Below are 24,599 nucleotides of genomic sequence, written 5' to 3' on the forward strand. Positions count from 1 at the left end.
GCTCTGGCGTGGGCTGGTCCATGAAGTCACGAAGAGTCGGAAGTGACTAAGCGAATAAACAACAAACGACATACTTTTTAATACTGTGCACACATGCTCCCCAACTTCCCCAGACGTGGGGCACCCGTAGTCCTCCAGATGTTGTTAGACTCCAACTCCCATCAGCCCCAACCAGCATGGATGATGGTCAGGGATTATGGGAGCTATAGTCCAACAACATCTGAAGGGTCACAGGTTCCCCACCCCTGAACTGTGTTTAAAACCTACTAAATAGTCCTATTTAAATCTGGAGTAATGGCTATAAAGACCCCATCCAATTACAACACACACACACTGGAGATCACAGTTTCTTGGTCAGAATAAAAAAATCACCTACACACCCAAAAAATCACTCACATACCAAAAAGAAAATTAAGGCTGCAAGCCTACAGTTCCTGGGAAGGCATCCTAGGGCCATAGAAAAGACCAGATCTCCCCATCCAAGAGCAGAAAGAGAGGTCCCCCATTGGAGGGCTAGATCCAAACTCAGATGCCCCCTTCCAGCCCCAGCAGATACCTCCAAGGGCCTTGCCTCTTCAATTATAACTCAATAGTAGAGCAAATGCTTTGGGCCAGTTCGCATGATTGCCACAGCCCACCATGGCTTATTTCAGTCACAGTGGGTTGTGGTATGTGCTGGTGACCATTTTGAATAGTCAAGCTGCAGCAGGTGGTCACTGTGGCTTATCATGATGTCCGAACCCGGTTCGGGGTGGGTTGTTAGCGTGGTTAACACACCATCCACAACCCTAGAACAGCTCCACACCAACAATTCAACTTGCCAGGTTTGGACGTCATGATAAGCTACAGTGACCACCCACCATGGCTTGGATATTCACAATGGTGTACACAACCCACCATGACTTAAATAAGCCACAGTGGGCTGCACTGATCATGCGGACTGGGTCTTTGTATGCAGAAGGTCCCAGGTTCAATCCCCAGCACCTCCAGGTAGGGCTAGGAAAGAATCCTGCCTAAAACTCTGGAGAGCCACTGCCAGTCAGTGTCGATAACACTGGGCTTGGTGGACTGATGGTCAGCAGAGGCAAAAAAGGGAACGGATCAGAGAAGGCTTTGGATCCATAGTGTTTAAAGCTCTCTTGGTTCCCAGACATCCCCACCATGGGAGGAAATGTACACCAGTCCCAGAGCTGGCATACATCATATCCCTCCTATTGGTTCCAGTGAGAGGAAAATTGTCAAAATGGGGAAAAATTAAAAGGGGAAAAAAGAAAAAAACACTGCGCCTCCTTCCCTTCCGCCACAAGCCTGGCATGGCTCTGGATAAGATTGTTCCTCTGCCTTCGGATTTTCCCACCTCTACCAGTAGGATTGCTCTGCCTATATCTTACATAAACTGTCAGTATTTAAGGCAGCAATCCTATGGCCACTAGATACTGTCTAGAGGGCCATAGGATATGCTGTTTTCCGGGAACCGACCTTGGAACCCGCGCTCCGAGGTTGGTTCCTGGCAAACTGAGCTCCCCCCATGTCCGCGCTGTCTCGGAGGCAGCACAGAGACGCCCTGGCCTCTGCGCTTGGAAGAGAAGCGCAGAGTGACTGAAAGGGGCAGGGCTGGGGGCATTCCAGGATGGAGAGAGTGGAGTCGCGTGTACGACACAACCTATGTGTCGTGCACACAGCCTCCTCTCCTGGTCAGCAGGGCAGGAGAAACACAGAGGGAACGACTCCCCCATGCCTCTCCTGCCCTGCTTTGGATAGGCAGTCACCTCCAAGATCAGAGGCAGCCACCTATCTTGATAGGATTGCACCTTAAATTGTTACCAGTATATAAAAAACGTATTTGGAACTGTGCATTCTGAAAAACATGAGGAAAAAGCAGGGGAGGCAAAGCCATTCTTGAAAAAACAAATACTCAAGCCATATAACTCCATAGCTTTGGGCACTACCTTCCATATATTATTAGTGCATGTGAACAGTCATGAAGAAAAAATTGGGAAAGGCTTATCACTTGGTCAACACTCCAAAATGTACCACACATGACGTGTGGCACAAAAAAATGTACTACTTATCTAGTAATAGAAATCAATGATTAACTTTGGTTATTGGGTGGTACAGAAACGTAATAAATAAATACATACATACATAACAACATAACATACAGTTTATTTCATTTCATTTCTATACCTCCCAATCGCCAAAGCTCTCTGGGCGGTTCACAAAAATTAAAACCAAACAGTACACAATAAAATAATATAAAACATATAGAACATTAAAACCACAGTATAACAATACAACCAGAATAAAACCTAGCAGCACTGCAGGGATTTAAAATACAGATTTAAAACAGCAAAGCTAAAACTCTAGAAAGCTAAAATGCCTAGGAAAATAAAAATGTCTTCACCTGGCGCCAGAAAGAATACAGTGTAGGTGCCAAGCGAACCATTAGGGAGCTCATATAGAATGATCATATAAACTTTTTATATTTAAAGAGAATTAAGTGCAATCCTATGCATGTTTAGACAAAGAAAAGCCCTACTAATACTAGAACCCAGGGTCAATCCATGAAGCTGATTGGTGGGAGATTCAGGAAGTGCTAAAAGGAAGTACATCGAGTGATCAGAGCGAGGGAATGGGGAGAGCAAACAGGAGTTTGCCAGGGGAGTTGCAGTGGAGGAGACAAAGGCAAAGGGGTGAGAGGACTGGAGTAAGCCCAGGGGACTTTCCATTCTGAGTCACCATGTGCTCCTGAGAGATCCAATTGAATTGAGGGGGTGTGGCCTGAGGACTCCCAGCTGCTGTGTGGGCGGGGAGTTTCAGTCTGTTGCCCGCCTCCTAGCTGAAGAGAGCAGAAGGAAGCTGTTCCAGCTGGTCTAGGGGCTATACAAGGAAGAAAGCTCCCAGAGAGCAAGCAAACAGGGAGAACAAACAGAAGTTTGCCTTTGTAACACACACTTCCACAACAGAGGGACTCTGTTGTTAACCTCCAGTGAACAGAGGACAAACCACAGGCTATCCTAGTACAATCAGAAAGCTAGACACAAAAAGGGAAAAGAGACTATGGAAGGAAAAGACTCTCCAGTGGTGGTGACCTGCAAAGTCTGTGGGATGTCTGTTTTCTTGCCTGAGGTCAACATGGCCTACATGTGCAATAAGTGCAAGCTGATCATGCTGCTGGAAGAAAAAGTAAGAAGACAGGAGTGGCAAGTGTCGACCCGCCCCCCCTCCCCGGGAATAAGAGAACATGAAGAATTCTTGGACAGAACGGTGGAACTAAAGCAGCAAAGTGAAGAACAGAAGCCAGAAGAGCAACAGCAAGCTGAGGCAGAAGAGGAAAATGCTGAGGTGAGGAAAAATGAAGTAGAGGATACTCCTTGGAAAAGGCTGACAGTTAGGAGCAGGAGAACTAGAAGCCATCCTGCACCAGTGGAAACACTGGAGCTATGGAACCATTTCCAGGTACTTGAGAATGAGACTGGAGGACAGCCTCCAGAGGAAGAATTACAGGGGAACCGGCATGAGAGCGAGCAAGAGGCTGAAGGTCAGTCAAGCAGAGGCAATGAAACCAAGGCCTACAACAAGAAGAGTGGTAGTAGTGGGAGACTTCTTGCTGTGTGGGATCGAGACCCAAGTATGTCACGAAGACCCATGGACTCGCCAGGTATGCTGTCTCCCAGGGGGATGGATTTGAGATGTGACTGAAGGGTTGCCTACACTCATAAAGCCCCCTGACACGTATCCCTTTCTTCTCATCCATGTGGGAACAAATGATACCGCCGAGCACAGCTATGAAGAAATCATGACTTTGAAGCTTTGGGAAGGAAACTCCAGAACTTTGGGGCCCAGATAGTTTTCTCATCCATCCTTCCAGTAGTTAGAAGAGGGATAGAAAGGGAAAGAAAAATACTCTGGGTAAAAGTGGTGCCGATGTGAGAGATTGGGTTCTGGGAATACGAGCTATACTTCCTGGAAGGTGGACTGTTGGCAGGGGATGGGTTGCACCTCGCAAGGGCTGGGAAGAATGTGTTTGGCCACAGCATGAAGAACTTCATCAGGAGGGCTTTAAAGTGAATCCTATGGGGGAGGGAGGCATAAAGATGGGGGTTAACAATGGATGAAGGCTTATGCATCACAATGGAGAGAACAGTTCTAATAGTGCCCAATAAGAATCTTCAAAAACATGTAGGAAGAAAGCCAGAATATAAAGCACATGGTCTTCGATGTCTATATAGTAATGCCCAGAGTATGGGAAACAAACAGAATGAACTTGAAATCTAAATACAAGAGGGAAATTATGACTTGATGGGTGTAACTCGAACTTGGTGGGATGACAGCAACTGAAGGACATAACTTGTTCACAAAAGAACAGAAGGAACAGAAAGGGAGGTGGGGTTGCACTATATGTTAAAAATACATATTTCTGCACAGAAATACAGGAGGAGGAGCTTGGTAGCCCTATCAAAAGCATCGGGGTTAAAATAAATGGAAGAAAGAATAAAAGAACATGGTGGTCAGAGTCTATTACCGGCCACCCAATGAAGGAAAAGATGAGGATGACACTTTTGAAAAGCAAATTGCCAATGTTTCAAGGAAGAATGATGGGGGATTTCAATTTCCCCGATATTTGTTGGGAGACAAATTCCGCAAAACATGGCCCCTCCAAGAAATTCCTGACTTATGTTACCGATAACTTCTATCCTACAGAAAGCGGAGGAAGGAACTAGAATGGCGATCCTTGACTTGATCCTAACCAACACAGATGACTTAGTGGATTAAGCAGCAGTTACAGGAACTCTGGGGGAAAGTGATCATGTTATACTTGAGTTCTTGGTTCTAAAGGAAGCACAAGCCAAGTGTAGCCAAATAAGGAACTGCATCTTGAATCCATTTTTTTTTCTTGCCATCCTGGATCTGAGAAATATAGGATCCATGCCACTGACATGGGTCTGCTTTGTGATTCAGCTATGATTCTAGATGCACTACATATAAAATCCAGATGATCCATCAGGATCCATGCCTCACATGAACAGTTCACACCATTTGAGGTGAAGCAAAAGATCTGGGATCTGCTGGGAAGCAGCAGATCTGGGATTCTTAGGGTGCAATCCTATGGCTGGCTGGGGCATGCTGGGAGTTGTAGGACTTTTTTCTGTCTAAACATGCATAGGATTGCACCTTTAGTGTGCATACTTTGACAAAGATGAATTCTGTACTTTGATGGGGGGGGGGGTTGGGCTGAGCGGACCCGATGCAAAAATTCAGAGAATCCATATTGAATTGTGCATCTTATCTGATGGTGCTATGAAGCCCCAAATCTATGTGTTTTGTCACAGATTCCCTGGGCATAGATGTGTTCTGTGATATGATAGTGTTTTGGGGGCCTTTCCCTGTAAAAATCATGAGGATCCCTCCCTCAGATCCCTGTTTTTGTCCCTTGGCTGTGCCCACGAGCAGTGGATCCCTGATTTTTCTGGTTCAGTCTGTGGAAGCAGATGTGCTCTGTGATTTGATTGTGGTTTGGGGGATTTGGTCTGTCAAAATCATATGAAATCAAGAGGATCCTTGCCTCAGATCCATGTTTTTGCACCATGGCTGTGCCCATGAGTGGCCCATCTGTGATTTTCATGGTCCAGTCTGTAGAGGAAGATGTAGTCTGTGATTAGACTGTGGTTTGAGGGATTTCCTCTGTAAAAATCATGAGGATCCCTGCCTCTAATCCACATTTTTGTGCTGTGGAGGTATCAACGAGTGGCAGAGCCCTGATATTTGTGGTTCAGTCAGTGGAGGCAGATGTGTTCTCTGATACGATGGTGTTTGCAGGTATTTTTCTTGTAAAAATCATGAGGATCCCTGCCTCAGATCCATTTTTTTGATCCGTGGCTGAGCTCATGAGTGGCGCATCCGTGATTTTTCTGGTTCAGTCCATGGAGGCAGATATCCTCTGTGATATGATGGTGTTTGGAGGTTACCTTTCTTGTAAAAATCATAAGGATCCCTCAAGTTCCCTGCCTCAGATCCCTGTTTTTGCACCATACCTGCGCCCACGACTGGTGGATCCATGATTTTTCTGGTTCAGGCCATGGAGGTAGATGTGCTCTGTGATATGATGGTGGCTTGGGGGATTTGTTCTGCAAAAATCATATGAAATCAAGAGGATCCCTGGCAAAAATCCATTTTTTAATGCCGTGGCTGCCCCCACAAGTGGCCAATTCGTGATTTTTCCGGTTCAGACCACGGAGACAGATGTGCTGTGTGATTGGAGGGTGGATTTGTGGGTCTCCCTTTAAAATTCAGATGAAATTATGAGGATCCCTTTCTGATTTCATGGATCCTCGGTTTGCCCAGTCCCTTTACATAGCAGCTGTGTTGGGGTGGGTGAAGAGGAGGTGAGTAGGACTGGAAGTGTGATGCTTGTGGAAGGGGAGGGGGAGTTAACCCTTTCTTCCACATCTCACGATACCGATGACACCCCCCCCCCCCCCCAGCCGCTACTTTTAGCCCTGGGAAGCAGGGAAGCTGCCATGGCGTTTCCCCAGAAAAAAAACAGAATTACACGCGGACAAACAGAGTGCTAGTGGAGAGCAAAGGAACTCCTTTTCATAGCCAAAATACTTGAAATAAGCTTAAAAACAAAAGTAGCTATCTTGACCGTAAGAACTGGCGGCTTTGAAATAATCTTGCAGTCATTCACTCTTTATTCCTGTACTGCGCTACACGGATGTCCCAACACTATATTGTACTAGATAGAATACTTATGCAAAGAAATAAAAGTTCGAGCTCTCCAATTCCTCCCCTTTTAAATCACACACTTTCGCCAAGAGCAACAAGGAGTCTCGTGGCACTTTAAAGATCCACACATCTATTACGGCATAATAAACGTTCGTAGACTCCAGTCCTTTGCTAAGGAGTACGGCACGGAAAAGAAACTTGATGGCCGCTTCACATGACGAACACACCCGAGTGAGGCGAGGCGAGGCAACGCGAACACAGCGTATTCCAAATCCCAATTCCAGTTAGAGGGAAGGCAAGGCAGATCAATACGCTACACCACCCAACTCCTCCGACATGCCGGGAACGCTTTCCTTCGCCGCTCCGGCCAATATTCCTCGGCCTGAAAGGGCTTCCTGAGCGAGCGATATGGGCATCCAAAAGCTTCACGGAGCTTTCACTGGAGAGCAGCGTGGCCCGGCCCCGCAGAAATAGGTGCTCCGGCTCTCTATTGCGCGTGGAAACTGGATATCCCAGGTCAACCCGGGAGACAGAAAACGGGGCTTCAGAAACTGCATATCCCATAATGCCTCTCGCGTCAATTTGCGAGCGTCAAAAAAAATATCCCGCGCCAAGTCTTCATCGATTGGCTGGTGTTTCGGAACGTTCGCCTGGAACGGAACCATTTCTCGACTGAGTGTTTCTACTGGTCGGTGATGTCAAGCTAGACCAATGAGAAGATTATGTGGGGGGGGCGGTGTCGTTTTTACTCCGCCCTTCTGCCTTGGCGGGAAAAAGTATCGCGGTTCCGCGCCAAAGGGCAGCCTGCGAGAGGGGAAGCGAGCGCGGCGGTTTCTGCTCGCGCAGAAGCAAAAGCGGGCCCGGAGCGAGCGCGGCGTTGATTCCGTCGGGATGGCGGCCCCCGCGGTCCCCACGCTGGAGGATGCGGAGCTGCGAGAAGCTCAGCGCGAGTACTTGGATTTTTTGGACGATGAGGTGAGCGAGGTCCGGAGAGGCCGTGCGCAGCCTGAGCCAGGGGGTGGCCCGGGGCTGAGTCGCAGAAACGGTTTCTGGTGGCGCGGCTCAGTCCTGGGACGAGTCGGGCGGTAATAAAGAAGAATACCGGTGAGCACGTGTGGAGTGTTTTGTGAGTAGTTGCCGTAACAGGCCCTTGCTCATCTGGCGGTAAAGGCGGGGGTGGGCAACTTGTGCCCCCCCTAATGTTTTGGCCTACGGCTACCATCAGCCCTCGCTAGCACAAGCTGCCCGCCACCAGGCCAGAGGGTGCTGCTTGCTGAACACCTGGGACGTCATTTCAGAAATTAAGTCCTGAGCTGAGGGAGCTGGGCGTCTATGGGCTGGGGTCAGTTTTCATCCTGATGATGTGGGTGGAGTTCACTGGTAAAGGCATCCTTGTAAATGAAGGCAAAAGGAGAAGGGGACGGCAGAGGATGAGATGGCTAGATAGCATCACTGATGCAATGAATATGGACTTGAGCACGCTCCGGGAGAGAGCGCAGGACAGGAAGGCCTGGCGTGCTATGGTCCATGGGGTCACGAAGAGTCGGACACGACTGAACAATAAAGCGACAGAGTGGGTGAGTAAGCGAATAGAAGAGTGGATGAATTTCTTGTTCAGCTGTTCTATTCAACTGAGAATGCTTGGTTCAAGGTAACAGCCTCGGATCGATGATTCTTGATACCTTGGAGCATATCTGCTAATTTAGGCCTAACTTCTGGCGAGGAAACAGACACTTACCCCACTGGGGCATGAATGCAATCACTTCAGAAGTTTACCAGCTTTTATTGCTCCAGACATATAGGACATACTTCACTTTCCTTATAGTGCTAGCTATGCTCACTTGAGAGTTAAGAAGTTTGGAACAGCTGCAGAATGATAATATGTTTTCTTACTTGTTGGAGTGATGGAGAAGGGGGGAAAGGCAGGCAAAGTTGTTAGCCCCTTTTCCTGCTTGGCATCCTTCAGAAATGGAGTGTTCCTTGCCAATATGACTTCAGGTATATTTCGATATGTGCTACATGTAGCTTCTGTACATGTAGCACTGTGAATCATGTTCCTTACATTTGTAGGAATGTGAATGCGCTCTATAGCGTTTTCTGATTCAAAGGATTTTCTTTTGGTTTAGTGTGGCTGGGGAAGGACTTGCCTGGGTTTGGAGTGGGGCTTTAAAAAAAAAACTATATTTAAATGCTGTTAAGAGGTGGGGCTTAAATTGTGACATGATGGTCTGACCCCTCATCAGGATAAGGTGCTGCTCTTCTGTTTGTGGCAGAGCTCCAATATTCCTTTTGAAAAATTAGGCTCCTGGGCTTCTAGTAGAGACCAAAAGATTGCACTAGATGGGATGTGAATTCCAACTTCTTTCCTGGTGGGCATCACTAGATTTCTTGCATTGATTTGGCACTTCCCTTTTCAATGCCAAGGAAGATTTTGAACCCCCAGTTTCTGTTGCTAACTAAAACTAACAGCAGATGTAGTATTTTAAAGCAGAGATGCTCAAACTGTGGTCTGCAAGCTCCTTCAGGTGGTCCATGGAAAAGATTGACAACCACTGTGGTTCCAAATAAGGAACCAGGATGAATACTGAACTTGACCAGAGGTTTATGCTGACAGACATTGCACCCAGCTACATAGAACTTTGCTCACAAATATAGGAACGTCCATTGCATTAGAAAAGCAAGATTAATGCTTATTAAAATGAGTTATGTATTTGCTTTGATTTGTAGTACAAAAAAGCTTAAGTGGCCTGCTGAAGCCCCCAGGAATTTTCAAGTGGACATTTGGAGTATGTTGAGGGGGGGGGGGAGGTTGACAACTACAGATCTTTATTGCAGAGGAGAAAGGGTATGTATTTGGGGCCCAAAACAATTTTTTCAAGCATACTTGATGCAAAAGTTTTTCATTTCATGATGGAATTAGTAAATTACTTTATGAGTAGTGTCTTACCCAAATAATTACAACTTCATCTTGGTAACTCTGCCTTCATTGCAGGAGGATCAGGGGATTTACCAGAGTAAAGTCCGGGACATGATTAGTGACAACCAGTACCGTCTGATTGTGAATATCAATGACCTCCGAAGAAAGAATGAGAAAAGAGCCAGCCGGTATGTTTTTTTAAAAAATTGGTTAAGTATAGAAGGATTATATTGTACTCTGCTCCCTCCCGCAAAAAGGATCTCAGGGCGGCTTATATAGAGCCAGTTCACATGCTCAAAATGAGCCACCCTAGCTTAAACAACCCATGATGGCCTGTTGTGAGCGACAGCACATGTTGGCTGCAATTTGCATAATTGCCCAGCTGTAATGGCTTGTTGGAGGGTTAAACAACCCTCAAATCACCTATGGGCTGTTGTAAGGTAATTTGAGGGTTATTTAACCCTCCAGCAAGCCATGCTGACTGGGTTCGGATGACACGATAAGGTGTGGCCAGGCTGTGCACGGTACACGCTGCGGCTCACAACAAGCCACCATAGTTTGTGTTGGTCGTGCAAGCTGGATAATAGAGTTCCCAGGCCATGTCCGTTTTGTGCATTTCCTGGAGGAAAATAACATCAGGAGTTAATGGTTTTATAGTATTAACAGATCTGCTCCTTTTATTAATTCCTAGTCCATTGACATTTAGAGACAGAAATTATGCAGAAATTATATTCTTCTGTATTCCCTCTATATAGTACAGAAGTGAGCATGCTCTGGAGATTGGAGGACTCCTCTGGACCTCTATAGGGCTGCAACAGTGGCCATTTTGGGAACAAGGAGTGTTTTGGCAGCCATTTTGGAAGTGGCAATCTCTTTTCAAATATGTATCCCTTTCCCTTCTCCTATACTTTTGTTCTGCAAACCCTCTCTGACTGAGTTTAATCCTTAAACATAATGGAAACATTAACATCCAATACAAACCTAATGTCACATGACCCCAGTTCTGGCAAGAGGTATATGTCCTGCCAGCTTGGAGCCTCTTCCAGCTCTCCAACTTAGGGGAAAATCTGGGATGTGGAACTTCTTCATAGAGATACCTGCTGCTCCCACCTTTTCCTGCCTAATCTAGTACTACTAGTGCTAGTAGTTGCTTATCAAACCCCAAAGTCTGGAAATTATTATTTAAAAGCATACTTATTTTTGCTTGCTATTAATGTGAACAATAAACAGTGAGAAACGTTTACAGTTAGAATGTCTGCTGTGTTCTTTCTTCTTTCATTTTGATATTTTCCTGCTCATGTAGGTGTCTCAGTTTTCAATAGTGTAGTATTCAAGAGGGAGGGAGATGTGGATTCAGGACTTCAGATACTTGTTTTTTTTTAATTTCCAATGATCTGCCATCTTTGTCCTTGTTCTCTTCCTCCCTTTCCTTTATTTTTCACATTTGGATGGTCTGTTCTTTTTTTAACTGGGATGTCAAGTGCTTAGCATACTGCAGCAGCTTGCATTGGATTGGTGGCAAGAAAGGTCTTCTTATCATGAAGAACAGTCAGTTTAAAGGGGAAACCCCACTCATATTTAAGTCCAGCTGCTTTTATCTGTTCAGTATAAGGGCACAGTGCTGGCCTGCGTTGTAAAGTTTCTGGGGACACATCTTGGAAAATGGGAACTTTTATGCCATTATAGGTTATTTTTTGCAGTGCATTAATTGCTTTCCATATTTGAATTTTTCTGGGATATCTTTTCATGCATTCAACAGTATCCCTTACAATTTGGATTTTGTGGGCGGGGGCCAGGGACCTGTGAGCACATTCAAAATCTTCTTTGGCCATCTTTAATTCTGGGCATAGGTTGTTAAGCCAGTTGACTAGTATAGTCATAAGGTCCCCCCTCCTCGCCTTCTGGGATCCTGCGAAATCTTACATTATTTCTACACCCCAATTTTCAACATCCTCCAGTTTACAGGCCAGTACATCTGTTAGGTTTTGAAGTTCCTGTATTTCTCGATCCTGTCTCATACTCATATTAATGCTTCAGAAGCTGTCTGTTCTGTTCCTTCTAGTTTGTTAGTAAACTTGATTTATTCCTCAAGTGGGGTTATAGATCTCCGCTATTCTTCTTGCATTTCAGTTTTAAATGTCTGTAGGAACATTCTTATCAGTTCTTCTTTGGGCTATTCTGGTTCATTCTTTCCCCCTTTTACAGGTTTAGGGACATTATTCGCCACCTTGCTGCTGTCAGAATATTCTTCGCTGGTCAGTTGCTCTTTCTGCTTTTTAGGCTGAAAGTATTCTTTTAAATCTTGATCTTTTGTGTTGTCGGCTCCATGTTTCACTCCCAGGCTTTAGGAAAGTAGTGATTTATTCAGTTTCTAGCATCCAAAGCAAGTAAATTAATGTTAATTGGCAGGTTAACAGTGGAGCGCTCAAGCTATGCAGCCATCTGCTCGACAGCTAGCTCTACCCCACCAAGGCTATGTCTCATCCAGGAGTTTTCAGGGACAGAAACACTTAGTTTCAAGAGAATGACTGCGTTCGCACAACCACTAACCCACACTCAGTAGCTGAGTGTGGGTTGTTGAACCATGGGTTGTTTGTTGAACCGTGGGTTACTGTGTTGTCTGAACCCAGGACATTTTACGCAGGGTGGCTTGTTAACCATGCAATGTGGTTTATTTTTCTCGAACAAGCCACCTTGAGAACCCATGGTTTTTTGTTGTGGCTTGTTAACACTGCATGGTTAATAAGCCACCCTGCACAAAATGTTCTCGATTCAGACAACATGCTAACCTACGGTTCCACAAACAACCCACAGTTGAACAACAACCCACACTCAACCACTGAGTGTGGGTTAGTGTGCTATGTGAACAGCCCTAATACCTGTGTCCTATACCTTTAGATTATTCTCTGAACTGTTGTAACCATTTCAGTCTTTGTTAACTTTTGAAGACAATTGTAACTTTCTTTATGATAGATGCCTTTGATTTTGTTGTGCTTTGGTTATCAATTACTTCTACAGGAGGCAGTAAAATGCACTTGGACAGAAAACTATTGTACAGATAAATACAAATATGCTGGTGTATATGATACAACACCTAATGTACAATAGTAGAAAAGCAATGCTCCAAGACACTAGGTATTAAAACCTTACACTTCATATTAAGATACACACATGCAAAGAATAACATATGGTTTGATACTAGTTGTCTGAACATTGTCATAGAACCACCACATCTATGTGAAAAAAGCTTGTAGCACTTGAACAAAACATCAAGTAATAAAAGGACTGCCAGCATAATTTAAACAAAGTTTTCAAAGATATGAAGATACAACAGAAGCACTATGGGTATCCAATATTTACCTTGTTTCTTCACTTTTCCTCTTTAGATGCTACTGTATCAAATAAAAATATATTTTAAAGCAATTATTCATACAGGAGATGAGCCCTCTCAAACACTACTCCATAAATAATGCATGAATTTCATGGAAGAAACCTACCTGTTCAGATTCTCATATAACAAATTCAAAACTTAATGAGAAAATATCATTCAGGCTACCTTGATAAACCATGACTCAGTTCATGACATGATAAGCCATGGTGAGTTAATTAACCCGCGGGGCTCCTAAAGGTGTGTCAGCCACCATTTTGAATATGCAAGCTGCAGTAGGGGTGTGCCAAAGCTTACTGTGTCGTGCAAACCTGGGCATCATGGATTATTTGAGGGTTAAAGACCCTTGATTAACCCTAGAACAACCCATGGGTGCCATCCTGAATATTCAAGCCACAGCTTGTTATCCGAACCCAGAAACCACAGGTTATGTGAGGGTTAAACAACCGTCACAGAACCCATGGCCTGTTCTAACCCTCATGTTGATGCTTGAATATTAAAAATGGCCACCAGCTCATGCCACATCCTATGGGCTGATTTGATCTTGTAAATTGGCTGATAGGTAAAGAATAAATGACCATCTATTACATTTAAAGTAACCTCATGTGCTTTGATAGGATCAATATCTCAATGGGTAGGCAATGGCTGGGCTTTCAGGGGCCAAATTTGGTCCATTGGGGTCCAGTTTCTGATCCTTAAGCTAGAGGTAATTACTTTAATTAGAAAGGTTCTAGGAGTGTTGCATTTCATATTCAGGGCAATCCATAGCCAGGGTTTGTAGCACATTTAAAGGTTAAACTGGCGGGTGTTGATGCAGTTTTCCTTTAGACAGAAGGAACTAAGCTGGGCAACTAAGGTGGGAGAGGGGAGTAAGAGCAGTAAACATCTCTCTGAGGACTGGGGCACTCCTGAACAACTGCCTGTTGACATCTTAGGAGGGACTGACACAGCAGTAAAAAATATTTTTCCCCCTATGGCATGGGCTTTTTTCTGACAGCAGGGCTAATAAGTCTTGTTCTTCTTTGCTCTAGTCTGCTAAACAGTGCATTTGAGGAGATGGTGGCTTTCCAGCGTGCCCTGAAGGACTTTGTTGCTTCTGTTGATGCCACATATTCAAAGCAGTATGAAGATTTTTATGTTGGGCTTGAGGGCAGCTTTGGATCTAAACATGTGACGCCCCGGACATTAACATCCCACTTCCTCAGCTGCATTGTCTGTGTGGAGGGTATCGTTACAAAATGTGAGTGAAAATGTCTGAAAGCAAAGTTGAGCTGTGAAGCAGCCTTTGATACTGAATGGGTAGGAGCATGATGGGTAGTGGGGCAAATGTAGTCTTTTGAAGCACCTCATTCACTCCGATAACCCCTTAATTGACTTTACCCTCTACTTCTAGCTCTAATGGATAGATGAATTAACGTAGGGGTGCATATTTCTAAGATGTGTAAGATATTTTTTTAAATATGGTAAGCGGTATATAAAGCTATTAAATAAGTAATAATGATCAATAATTTTCTATGGAAATGGACATTCTCCTGAGGTTTTTTTTATTTTCCTTAATACACTTTAAACAACTGTTGGGGACCAAGACTAGGTAGACATTGTGTTATTAACAGGAAAGTGTTATTAAAATGGCTAAGCACTGCATTTCATGAGAACTGAGACAGGTGGTGGTTATTGCTTGGGAACTAGTAACCATCTTGTGGCACTTGTTGTAAATAGATTTCATGTTGGCCTTTATCTTTTTAAAAGCTCTGGGTGGGTTACAATACATTTAAAGGGCTGCATTCCTTTGCATGCTTGCTTCGGAATAAATTATACTGAATTTAGGGAATATGATAGAGTTGGTGCGTTAATGTGACCATTAAAAATGTTACACTCTGAAACAAAACATTAGAATTTAGCCTGGAGTGACTACTGTTTTAGCTCTGCATTGAACAAAATCCAGTACTTTGTTCTCACCCCAACACAGGCTCTTTGGTGCGCCCAAAGATAGTCCGCAGTGTGCACTACTGCCCTGCTACCAAGAAGACCATTGAGCGTCGGTATACAGATATGACATCCCTGGAAGCTTTTCCATCCACAGCTGTTTACCCCACCAAGGTGAGCTGAATAGGTTCCATGTCCTCAGAGTGTCTGTTTCAGGCCACTACCACTTCAGGTGGGGGTTCGAATTTTATGCTGTGTAAGATACTATGGAAAATCCTCCTTACATATTCAGAATGATTACCAGGCATTGTTCACACATCTACACATCTGTATTTCTAGCAATGAGGGCTACCTTCTTTTTCTTTTTAAAGTGAAAGCTTAAGATTCTCTGAGCCAAAATTGGTGCCCAGTTGTAACTTATAAGTTTGCTTACAATTTCAGAATACATGTAGTGCTGGCAGCACCTATGTACTGAATAGCCTGAGTAAAGAAACATCTGCATAGCACATTCCTGAACATTTTTTCAGATCTACAAATTCTCTAAATTAAGGGAGTTGACTTTTATTTTACATTGCTTGTCTAGGATGAAGAGAACAACCCTCTTGAGACAGAATTTGGCCTTTCTACATACAAGGACCATCAAACCATCACAATTCAGGAAATGCCAGAGAAAGCACCAGCTGGACAGCTACCTCGCTCCGTGGACATAATTTTAGATGATGACTTAGTGGACAAAGTGAAGCCAGGGGACAGAGTACAAGTCATTGGAACATTCCGTTGTCTGCCAGGAAAGAAAGGTGGCTACACTTCAGGGACATTTAGGTATGTTCTGCAGCATGCAAGCTTATTGTTGACTTGATGTCATAACTTTCAGTTACACAGACTGGGTTCGCACGATCGCTGGGGTAAAAAAAAGCCATGATGGCTTCTCCCCTGCACGTGCCCGTTTACATAATTACTCGCACTGCAGCACATGTTGTGTGAACCTGGTGTGCAGCAGGGGTGGCTTCGTGCCCACGCTACAACCTGTGGGTTGTATGGTGGGTCTAAAGCCGCACTGCATGCCAGGTTCGCATGACATGCCAACCCGTCCAGCAGCGTGGGTAATTATGTAAACAACAGGGACAGGGGAGAAGCCACGATGGTTTCTTCTACCCCTGCGATTGTGCGAACCTGGCCTCAGTGAGGCTTATGGCAATAGGTGTTGCCTGTGTAGTGCCCAGCTGTCACAGATTCGTATGATAAGATCTGTCCAGTTCTAGTGAGGTTGCTTTACTGTGTGTACCAGAGTCTGGCTGCTGTGCCAAGTACCTGCCACCATCCCCTTTTAATCAGGAAAATACTGTTGCTGTAGCAGAGCAGGGGCAGGCAGAATGTTGATCATGATCTACTAGTAGATCCCAGGGCCTCCCTCAGTAGATCTTTAGGATTATTGTTACATATTCTGGGGGGGGGGGTACATTGGGTTAGTTATTGTTTTGAACCTTGGCAGCTCCTGTAGAGTTGGGCGTAGCAGCAGTGGGTGGACCTTCTGCTCTGCAGTTCTGTGTGTGATAAATAAAAGACTTTTGTGTTTGAGGCCTACTGAGTCTTAGAGTTGTTCCTTCAATATATACAATAATTTGTGGCGACTTGGATGAGATCCTGAGAAATGCAGGCAGCAAGGACTGTGAATCCAGTGAATACAGCTAATGGGAAGCAGTCAGCTAGGCCCACTGAAGAACTTGAACAACCCCTGTGAGTTTTTTTTAAAGAGAATTAAAATCAAAATGGCTGCTTTTGGACATATCAAAGAGTTTGATGTTGGTCAACTTTCTTCCCTGGGATTCTTATGCAGAACGGCATTCATTCTAGCCTGAGGCAAATAAGGTAGCTAATGCTGAATAAAAGTGAGCTGTGCTCTTAACTGTTTGTGGGCCACAGAAATTTACCATTATAAGATCCCTCACTGCTCCTGCCTCACCCAAAACTAAGACATTTGATGAACTTTTAGGATTACCAAAGATACGTTTCTCACCAAATTCTTCAGTTATTGTGCAGAGATTTAAATTTCACAAACGAATACAGCAAGCTGGAGAGGGCATTGCCACTTATATTGCAGAACTGCGTCATCTTTCTCAGCACTGCAACTTTGGGGATTTTCTAGAGGATATGTTGAGGGATTGCCTTGTCTGTAGGGTTTATGATGAAGCACTACAATAATGCCTCCTGTCCGAGCCACACTTAACATTTGCAATGGTTCAAGAAAAGGCATTAGCCAGTGGGACTGTATCACTATATGTCACACAACTCAAGAGAGATGCAAATGATGTAAATGCCATTTGGAGCAAGCAGGCTGAGAAGTCTGGGCAGCAGGGTCAACAGAACACAAGAAATGCACTCTCCATAAAATCTGCAGATAGGCCCTGACTTACCTATTCCTGCTCAGGCTGTGGAGGACCACATCAGCACTCTCTGTGCAGATTCAAGGATGCTGAATGCAGGTGTTGCAAGAAGAAGGGTCTCCTTGAGCAAGTCTGCCATTCAAAATCTGTCAGCACAAAGCTAGGGAACTATAGCAAAGAGTCACTTCACCTAGCATCTCGTGGGGTTGATTATCCACAGGGTGATGAAACTCAACAGCTATATCACATTCAGAAGGTCTGTGGCAAGGAACCTCATGATTTGGTGTTGTATGCAACAGTATTAATCCATGGCTGGAAGTACAAAATGGAAGTGGATTCGGTATCTGAGGTATCCATAATTAACAGATGCCTTTAAGCACATATTTTCTGGGATCCTTGCTCCAAAGTTGTCAAGTCCATCATGCATTCTGCATGATTACAATGCAAAGAAGGTTAATATCATTGGATGCTGCACTGTAGATGTACAGTATGGCTTCTTCCAAGGGAAGCTTCCACTTATAACTGTGGAGGGGCAGAGGAAAAACCTCTTGGGGAGAAACCGGTTCTCATCAATAGGGATTAGCATTCAAGGGATTCATGCCCTTACTACAGGTTGGCTTGCAGCAATTGTTAATACATTTCCAAGGGTATTTTCTGAAGAACTGGGTGAATACAAAGGGAAGCCAGTGTCATTCCGTCTGGATCCATCCATTGCACCAATTTGCATGAAAGCCAGGAACGTGCCTTTTGCATTGCTGGAAAAAACTGACGAAGAGCTTGAGCATCTCATCAAGCAAGGTGGGCTAGAACCACACAGACCCAGTGGGCTACACCCATTGTGCCGGTATTAAAGCCTGATGGGAAGGCGAGACTGTGTGGGGATTACAAGTGCACTGTGAATAAGGCACTTAAGCTGCATCCATTTCCAGTGCCTTCTGTCAATCAATTCCTCACTGTTCTTGGTGGAAGGAAAGTCTTTGCAAAACTTGATCTGGGCCAAGCGTATCAACAGTTGGTCATCAATGATTCTACAGCAGATGCCCAAACAATAATCACTCATTGAGGGGCATTCCAAGTTAAAGCATCTGCAATTTAGGATGTCTGTGGCCTCTGGACCATTCCAACAATTCATGGAAACCCTACTTTCTGGAATTCCAGGTGTTGTACTATATTTTGATGATGTCTGCTCATGGGACCAACAGAGGAAGAGCTTGCTGAGTCCTACATCATTTTGACACATCTGGCATTCATGTAAAAAAGGTGAAATGTGAAATTGGAACCTCCAGTTTTTGGGCTATTGTATTGATGCTTCTGGCATTCACCCCACTGATGAAAAAAATATGTGCGACTCATGACGCACCTGCTCCAAAAGCAAAGCAGGAGCTTCAGGCCTTCTTGGGACTTCTCAATTTCTACCATGTGTTTCTTCCACAAAAGGCTACCATTGCTGAGCCACTGCATCACTTGCTGGCAAAAGGAGTTCCATGGAAATGGACCAGCCAGCATGAGAATGCTTTCCAGAATGTCAAACGCTTGTTGAGTTCAAATTCTGTGCTTGTACATTATGCTGAAAACCCCCCACTAATCCTTACTACTGATGCTTCTTCTTCCGGGGTCGGTGCTGTGCTAAGCCACAAATTCCCAGATGGCACAGAGGCACCAATTGCTTATTATTCAAGGACTATGTCATCCACTGAAAGAAACTTTGCACAAATTGGCAGAGAAGGCTTGGCTGTTATTGCAGGAGTCAAAAAGTTCCACCACTATCTCTATGGCCATGCTTTTGCAATATACATGGACCACAAGCCTCTTCTAGGAATCTTCTCTCCTGGTAAGCCTACATACTATCACCTCTCATGCATTGTTGGAGCATTCTGCTCCATGCTTATGATTATACACTTGTCTACAAACCAGGAAAGGCAAGAGCTGATGCCGATGGATTGAGTTGGGTACCACTTCAGATTCCAGATGTTGTTTTACCTACTCCACTGAAAGTCCCAATGCTAGACGTCCTTCCTGACCCACCTCTTCAGGCTGATCAAATTGCTAGGCTGACTGCTCAAGATCCTGTACTGGCTCATGTTCAAACTGGGTATGGAGGGGATGGCCAGATAAGGAACTGCTAGAGGAATTTAAGCCATTCAAATGCTGCCAGCATGAGATGTCTGTGCATAAGGGATGTCTGCTATGGGGAAACTGTGTTGTTACTCCAGATAAAGGTCGTCAAACCATCTTGACCATACTGCAATGCAGCTCATCCAGGGATCTTTTGCATGAAAGCATTGGCTAGGAGCTATGTCTGGGCCCGGTATTGACTCCGATATTGAAGAAAACTGTAAATGGGTGCAATACTTGTCAAGCCACCAGGCACAATCCACCAAGGGCGCCTGTCTTTCGACAGGAAGTGACCAAGAAGCCTTGGTCAAGAATCTATATTGATTTTGAAGGACAATTCAAAGAAAGAACTTCTTGACTGTGGTAGATTCTTACTCAAAGTGGCTTGCAGTAGTCTTAGTACCATCGTAAACAGCCTCTGCAACAGTCACAGCACTGTGCCACTTATTTGCAATCCATGGGTTGCTGGATACTGTAGTCTCAGACAGTGGGACTGCTTTCACATCTGCTGAATTTAAATCATTTGCAGACAAGAACCTTATTTGGGCTGTCACCATTGCACCCCGTTGTCCCCGAGCAAATGGCCAAGCTGAACGGATGGTGCAGACAACAAAAGTTGCCCTGAAGCACATTGTGGGAGGAGACTGGCCAACACGCCTTGCCAGGTTTCTCATTGCTCAGCATGTTACCCCTTGTGCAACAAACAACAGGGACAGTCCTGCAGAGTTACTTATGGGGCGGCGTCTAAAAACTTGCCTTGACCGTCTCCACCCAGATTTAGCTGAAGGCTTACAAAGCAAATGGGAGGAAGCTCTGGATGCTGCCTTCTCAGCTCCTACTCTCCGTTCATTTGCCCCATAAGATCAGGTGTTTGCTAGGAGCAACGGTGCTGGACTGAGGTGGGTTCCTTCCTCTATCACTGAGGTCACTAGACATGTGTCATACAAGGTCCAGTGTGCAGATGGGTCAGTATGGCATCGCCATGTTGACTAGTTGCGAAGGCATTCTGGCCAGAGTGGGTTGTCATCAGCAGAGGTGGCCACTGAAGATCTGTTTGGAACTGATGTGTTTCTCTCACCACCAGTTGACGTGCCAGAACCACAAACTGATGGGAACAATACTCCTTCCTTACCTACAGCAGTTGCTGAAAGAAAGTCAACTGAGCAAGCTACACCTACTAGTCGAGTGCAGAGACAGTACCTCCTCATTGGTTGAAAGACTATAAAGCGGGGAGGAATGTTATGTATTCTAGGGGAGCAGGTACTGTGGGCTAGTTATTGTTTTGAAACTTGGCAGCTCCTGTAGTATTCGGAGTAGCATCAGTGGGTGGAGCTTCTGCTAGGTTCTGCAGTTCTGTGTGTGATAAATAAAAAACTGTTGTGTTTGAGGCCTACTGAGTCTGAGTCATTCCTTCTACCTATGTAGCAATTATGCTTTATCCTGCCTCTCCCCTCGCCAGATCATACTGGTGTGATAGAGCCCGGCGCTTCTTTCTCATCCTTGTTTGGAAAGTGATAATTGGTACAATTGCTAAGAGAAACAGGAATGTAGGGAGCATAAGCAACGCTGCCAGACTAGGTTTCACATTTGTCCATCAGTAACTTTATGATAACTTTATTTAACTCTTATTAAATCCTTCAAACTTGATGTAACACGAATGCCTAGCTAATGTACCACTGTTTGCCCATCTTAAATTGTTAAGTCATGCAGTTTCAATTTTTATTAATGTGAATGCTCAGAAGTTCTTATGCTCTGTTAATCTTGTAACTTGATATTTGAATACAGTCAATAACCCTTTATTTCAGTTTTCCCCAACCTGGTGCCTTCCAGATGTTTTGGACAGCAACTCCTAGCATTCCCATACTGGCTAGTGCTGATGGGAGTTGAAGGCCAAAACATCTAGAGAGTAACAGGTTGGGAAAGTTTGCTTTATTTTATTACCACATTTATATAGATGCCCCATAATAGAAGCTCTCTCAGTGGCTCACAAACAAAAGCAACATAAACAAGTATGACACAAGAAAAACTAAAATATAATTAAAAGACTAATTTCAATCTGAGAGGTCCAGGCTAAAAGACTTAAGTTATTTAAAAGACCTTTTCACCTGGTGCCCCAAACAGCATAAATATGGTGCTAGGTAAGCCTCTCTGGGAAGGCTGTTTCATAACTGGGGTGCCACCACTGAAAAGGCCCTCTGTCTAGTGCAGTGGTCTCCAAAGTGGGGTGCACGCACCCCAGGGGGTGCGCAAAACAATCCACTGGGGTGTGCGAGCTGCCTCCCACTGCTCCTACGAGCAGCTGTTCTGTGCAAGGAGGGTGGTGGCGGTGGCTGAAGGAAAGCGGGAAGGAGATTAATGCTTCCCACTCTCCTTCCACAGAATGAAGCCAAGAAGGACATGGGCACTTTCCTCTCAGCTTCCATCCTGCCAAGGAGAGTGGGAAGGGTTAACAGCCCAGACCAAGCCACCAGTCGGCCAAGGAGTGGGGGCGCTGCGCAGGGTGCAGTGCTGGCCACCAGGACGCCTGACTCACGGGCAGAAGCCTGGCCAAGCACGCCTTTCCCCTTCTTGCAAGGAGACCTTTCCCTACCTTGCAAGTTGACAGTGGTGCCCTTGTTTGATCATCAGCGTGTAGCAGCAACATGTGCACAATTAAGTGGATTCACAGATTATATTAATATTTTTTTGTGAGAACAAAAAGTTTTTTTGTCCTGTTAATAACTAAATAATTTTTTAAAAATATATATTTATTTCATCTTTATCTCATTCTGTTTAATTTTTACTTTTTGTGTATGCTTCATAATGTGCATAATATATTGGTACAGTAGTATATGTATATAATTTATAAATATACATATATTGGGGGGGTGCACTCAAAACATTTTCACTGATAGGGATGCATGATCCAAAAAGAGAGAAAGCCAGTGTGGTGTAGTGGCTAGAGTGTTGGACTGGGAGCCGGGAGGTCTGGGTTCTAGTCCCCACTCAGCCATGGAAGCTCCCTGGGTGACTTTGGGCCAGTCATGGACTCTCAGCCCAACCTACCTCACAGGGTGGTTGTTGTGAGGCTAAAATAGAGAGGAGGAGGATAATGTAAGCCGCCTTGGGTTCCTTGCAAGAGGAAAAAGGCGGGATATAAATGCAATAAATAAATAAAAATAAAATAACATTTGGAGACCACTGTTCTAGTGAGTTACAGCAGGGCCTCCAAAAGGATCTTCAGGTTTGGTTAAGTACATAAAAGAGAAAGTGATCTTTCAGGCAATCTGCTCCCAACCTGAAAAACATGAAGTATTGATTCTGTTTGAATTGATAGTGACCCCACAATATTATGGAAGTATAAATAGATTTTACATTTTGTCCAACATTTATTTCTTTCAGTAGGAACGCCCTATTGTACAATGGTTTCTGCCTCCTGCAGTTTTTAAGAGCATTTAAATTTTAAAAAACCGCTGACTAATCAGGGGTGCTTTTTAAGACAAATAAAAAGGTTTCCAATTCTATTGGTCTAGCCTAAGAGTAGGCAACTTGTGGCCCTCCAGATATGTTGGGCTACAACTCCAATCACCCTCATCAGCTGTGCAGGCAAGGGCTGATGGGAGTTTTAGGCCAAACATCTGGAGAGCCACAAATTGCACACCCCTTGATCTAAAGGTTTCAGCTATAATGAAAATAGGTAATACCCTGGTATGGCTGCAATGCCAACTCATAATTTGGTGTAGGTTTCCCCAGTGTGGTTCCTTCCAGACATTTTAGATTTCAGCTCCCATCACCCCCATTCAACTAAGGATCGGAAGTGCTGGGAGTTGTAGTTCAAAACATCTGGAGGGCACCAGGTTGGGGAGAGGAAAGGAAAGGTTCCTCCTGTGCAAGCACCAGGTCATTACTGACCTCTACAGGGACGCCGCTTGCGCTGGCGTTTTCATGGCAGACTATAGTGGGGTGGTTTGCCATTGCCTTCCCCAGTTGTGACCACCTTTACCCCAGCAAGCTGGGTGCTCATTTTACCGACCTCGGAAGGATGGAAGGCTGAGTCGACCCAAGCTGGCTACTCGAGACCCGGCTTCCGCTGGGATCGAACTCAGGTTGTGGGGAGAGTTTCAGTTGCAATACTGCCGCCTACCACTCTGTGCCACACGAGGCTCTATGAGGTTGGGGAAGGCTGCACTAAATCAAGCTTTAATGTCCAAATCCAGTCAAAGTCTTCCATATGCACTGGAAACTTGAAAAAAAAAAGACAAATGTCATGTTTAAAGTAACTAACAACTTAAAACGTTCTATCCTTGCCTTCAGATAAATGCCTTGCTCGTGGGTAGTAAAGAAACTCACCACTAGCAAACTTATGATGCAGTTTTTCTAGTCACTGAGAGAAACCTGTTCAAAATCTGTGAAATGCCTGTTTTGCTTAAAAGAATCCATCTTATCCTAGTGATGGGCTAGAATCAAAGGCAGAAAAAAGAATGTATAAACAAAGATTGATTTGATTCTTAAGAATTTGTTGGATCCTTCTAAATGTTACAACTGGGGCTTCCTATGTGTTTTGTGGAGGGAATCGAGTTTGCATGCAGCACCTGCAAATCGTTGGGAGATACTAGAGCTGCAGTCTGACTGACACATTTATTATGAGTTTGTCTTTTCATTTATCAATTCAGTTAGCATATGGGCAAAACCTGTATTTCTGAAGCAACTTTGTTTTTAGATGATACAACCCATGTGTTATGGCAGGTATTATCTTAGAAGAAGCATTCCATCCTACATGAGAGATAAATTGGATTTTATTTTATTTTTGTTTTATTTATTTACAATATTTCTATACCGCTCCACATCAAAAGATTTTGGAGCGGTGAACAGCAAAGATTAAAGAATAAAACACCATGTTAAAACAGTTAAAACGTTTTTTAAAAGTCAAGTTCCAATAAGGCCAAATTTAATAAACTGCAGCTGGTCACTCAAGGAAGGCCTCTGGAAATAACAATGTCATCAGGAGGTACCAGAAGGAACACAACACTGGTGCCTGCCTGACCCCCAAAGTCAGGGAGTTTACAGGAAGGGGGCCACCACACTGAAAGCTCTCATCCTGGTGGACTCCAACCAGGCCATGGGTCTATGTGGAACCACCAGGAACATGCCCTCTGATTAC

General features: G+C 44.5%; 1 protein-coding gene across 1 annotated transcript in view; it reads left to right on the forward strand.

Annotated features, from left to right (window-relative positions):
* The first annotated feature begins 7,530 nt into the window (after window positions 1-7,530).
* MCM3 (minichromosome maintenance complex component 3) overlaps window positions 7,531-24,599 on the forward strand; it is a 37,588-nt gene continuing 20,519 nt past the window's right edge. The window contains exons 1-5 of the mRNA XM_084822681.1: window positions 7,531-7,704; window positions 9,722-9,834; window positions 14,066-14,274; window positions 15,004-15,134; window positions 15,544-15,782. Coding sequence (XP_084678807.1) covers window positions 7,621-7,704; window positions 9,722-9,834; window positions 14,066-14,274; window positions 15,004-15,134; window positions 15,544-15,782 — 776 coding nt within the window. The 5' untranslated portion in view covers window positions 7,531-7,620. The remainder of the gene's footprint in view (window positions 7,705-9,721; window positions 9,835-14,065; window positions 14,275-15,003; window positions 15,135-15,543; window positions 15,783-24,599) is intronic.

The sequence above is a fragment of the Heloderma suspectum genome, chromosome 1 (genome assembly GCF_057233095.1).
Source record: "Heloderma suspectum isolate Gila_16-S chromosome 1, 16-S_ref, whole genome shotgun sequence".
NCBI lineage: Eukaryota > Metazoa > Chordata > Lepidosauria > Squamata > Helodermatidae > Heloderma > Heloderma suspectum.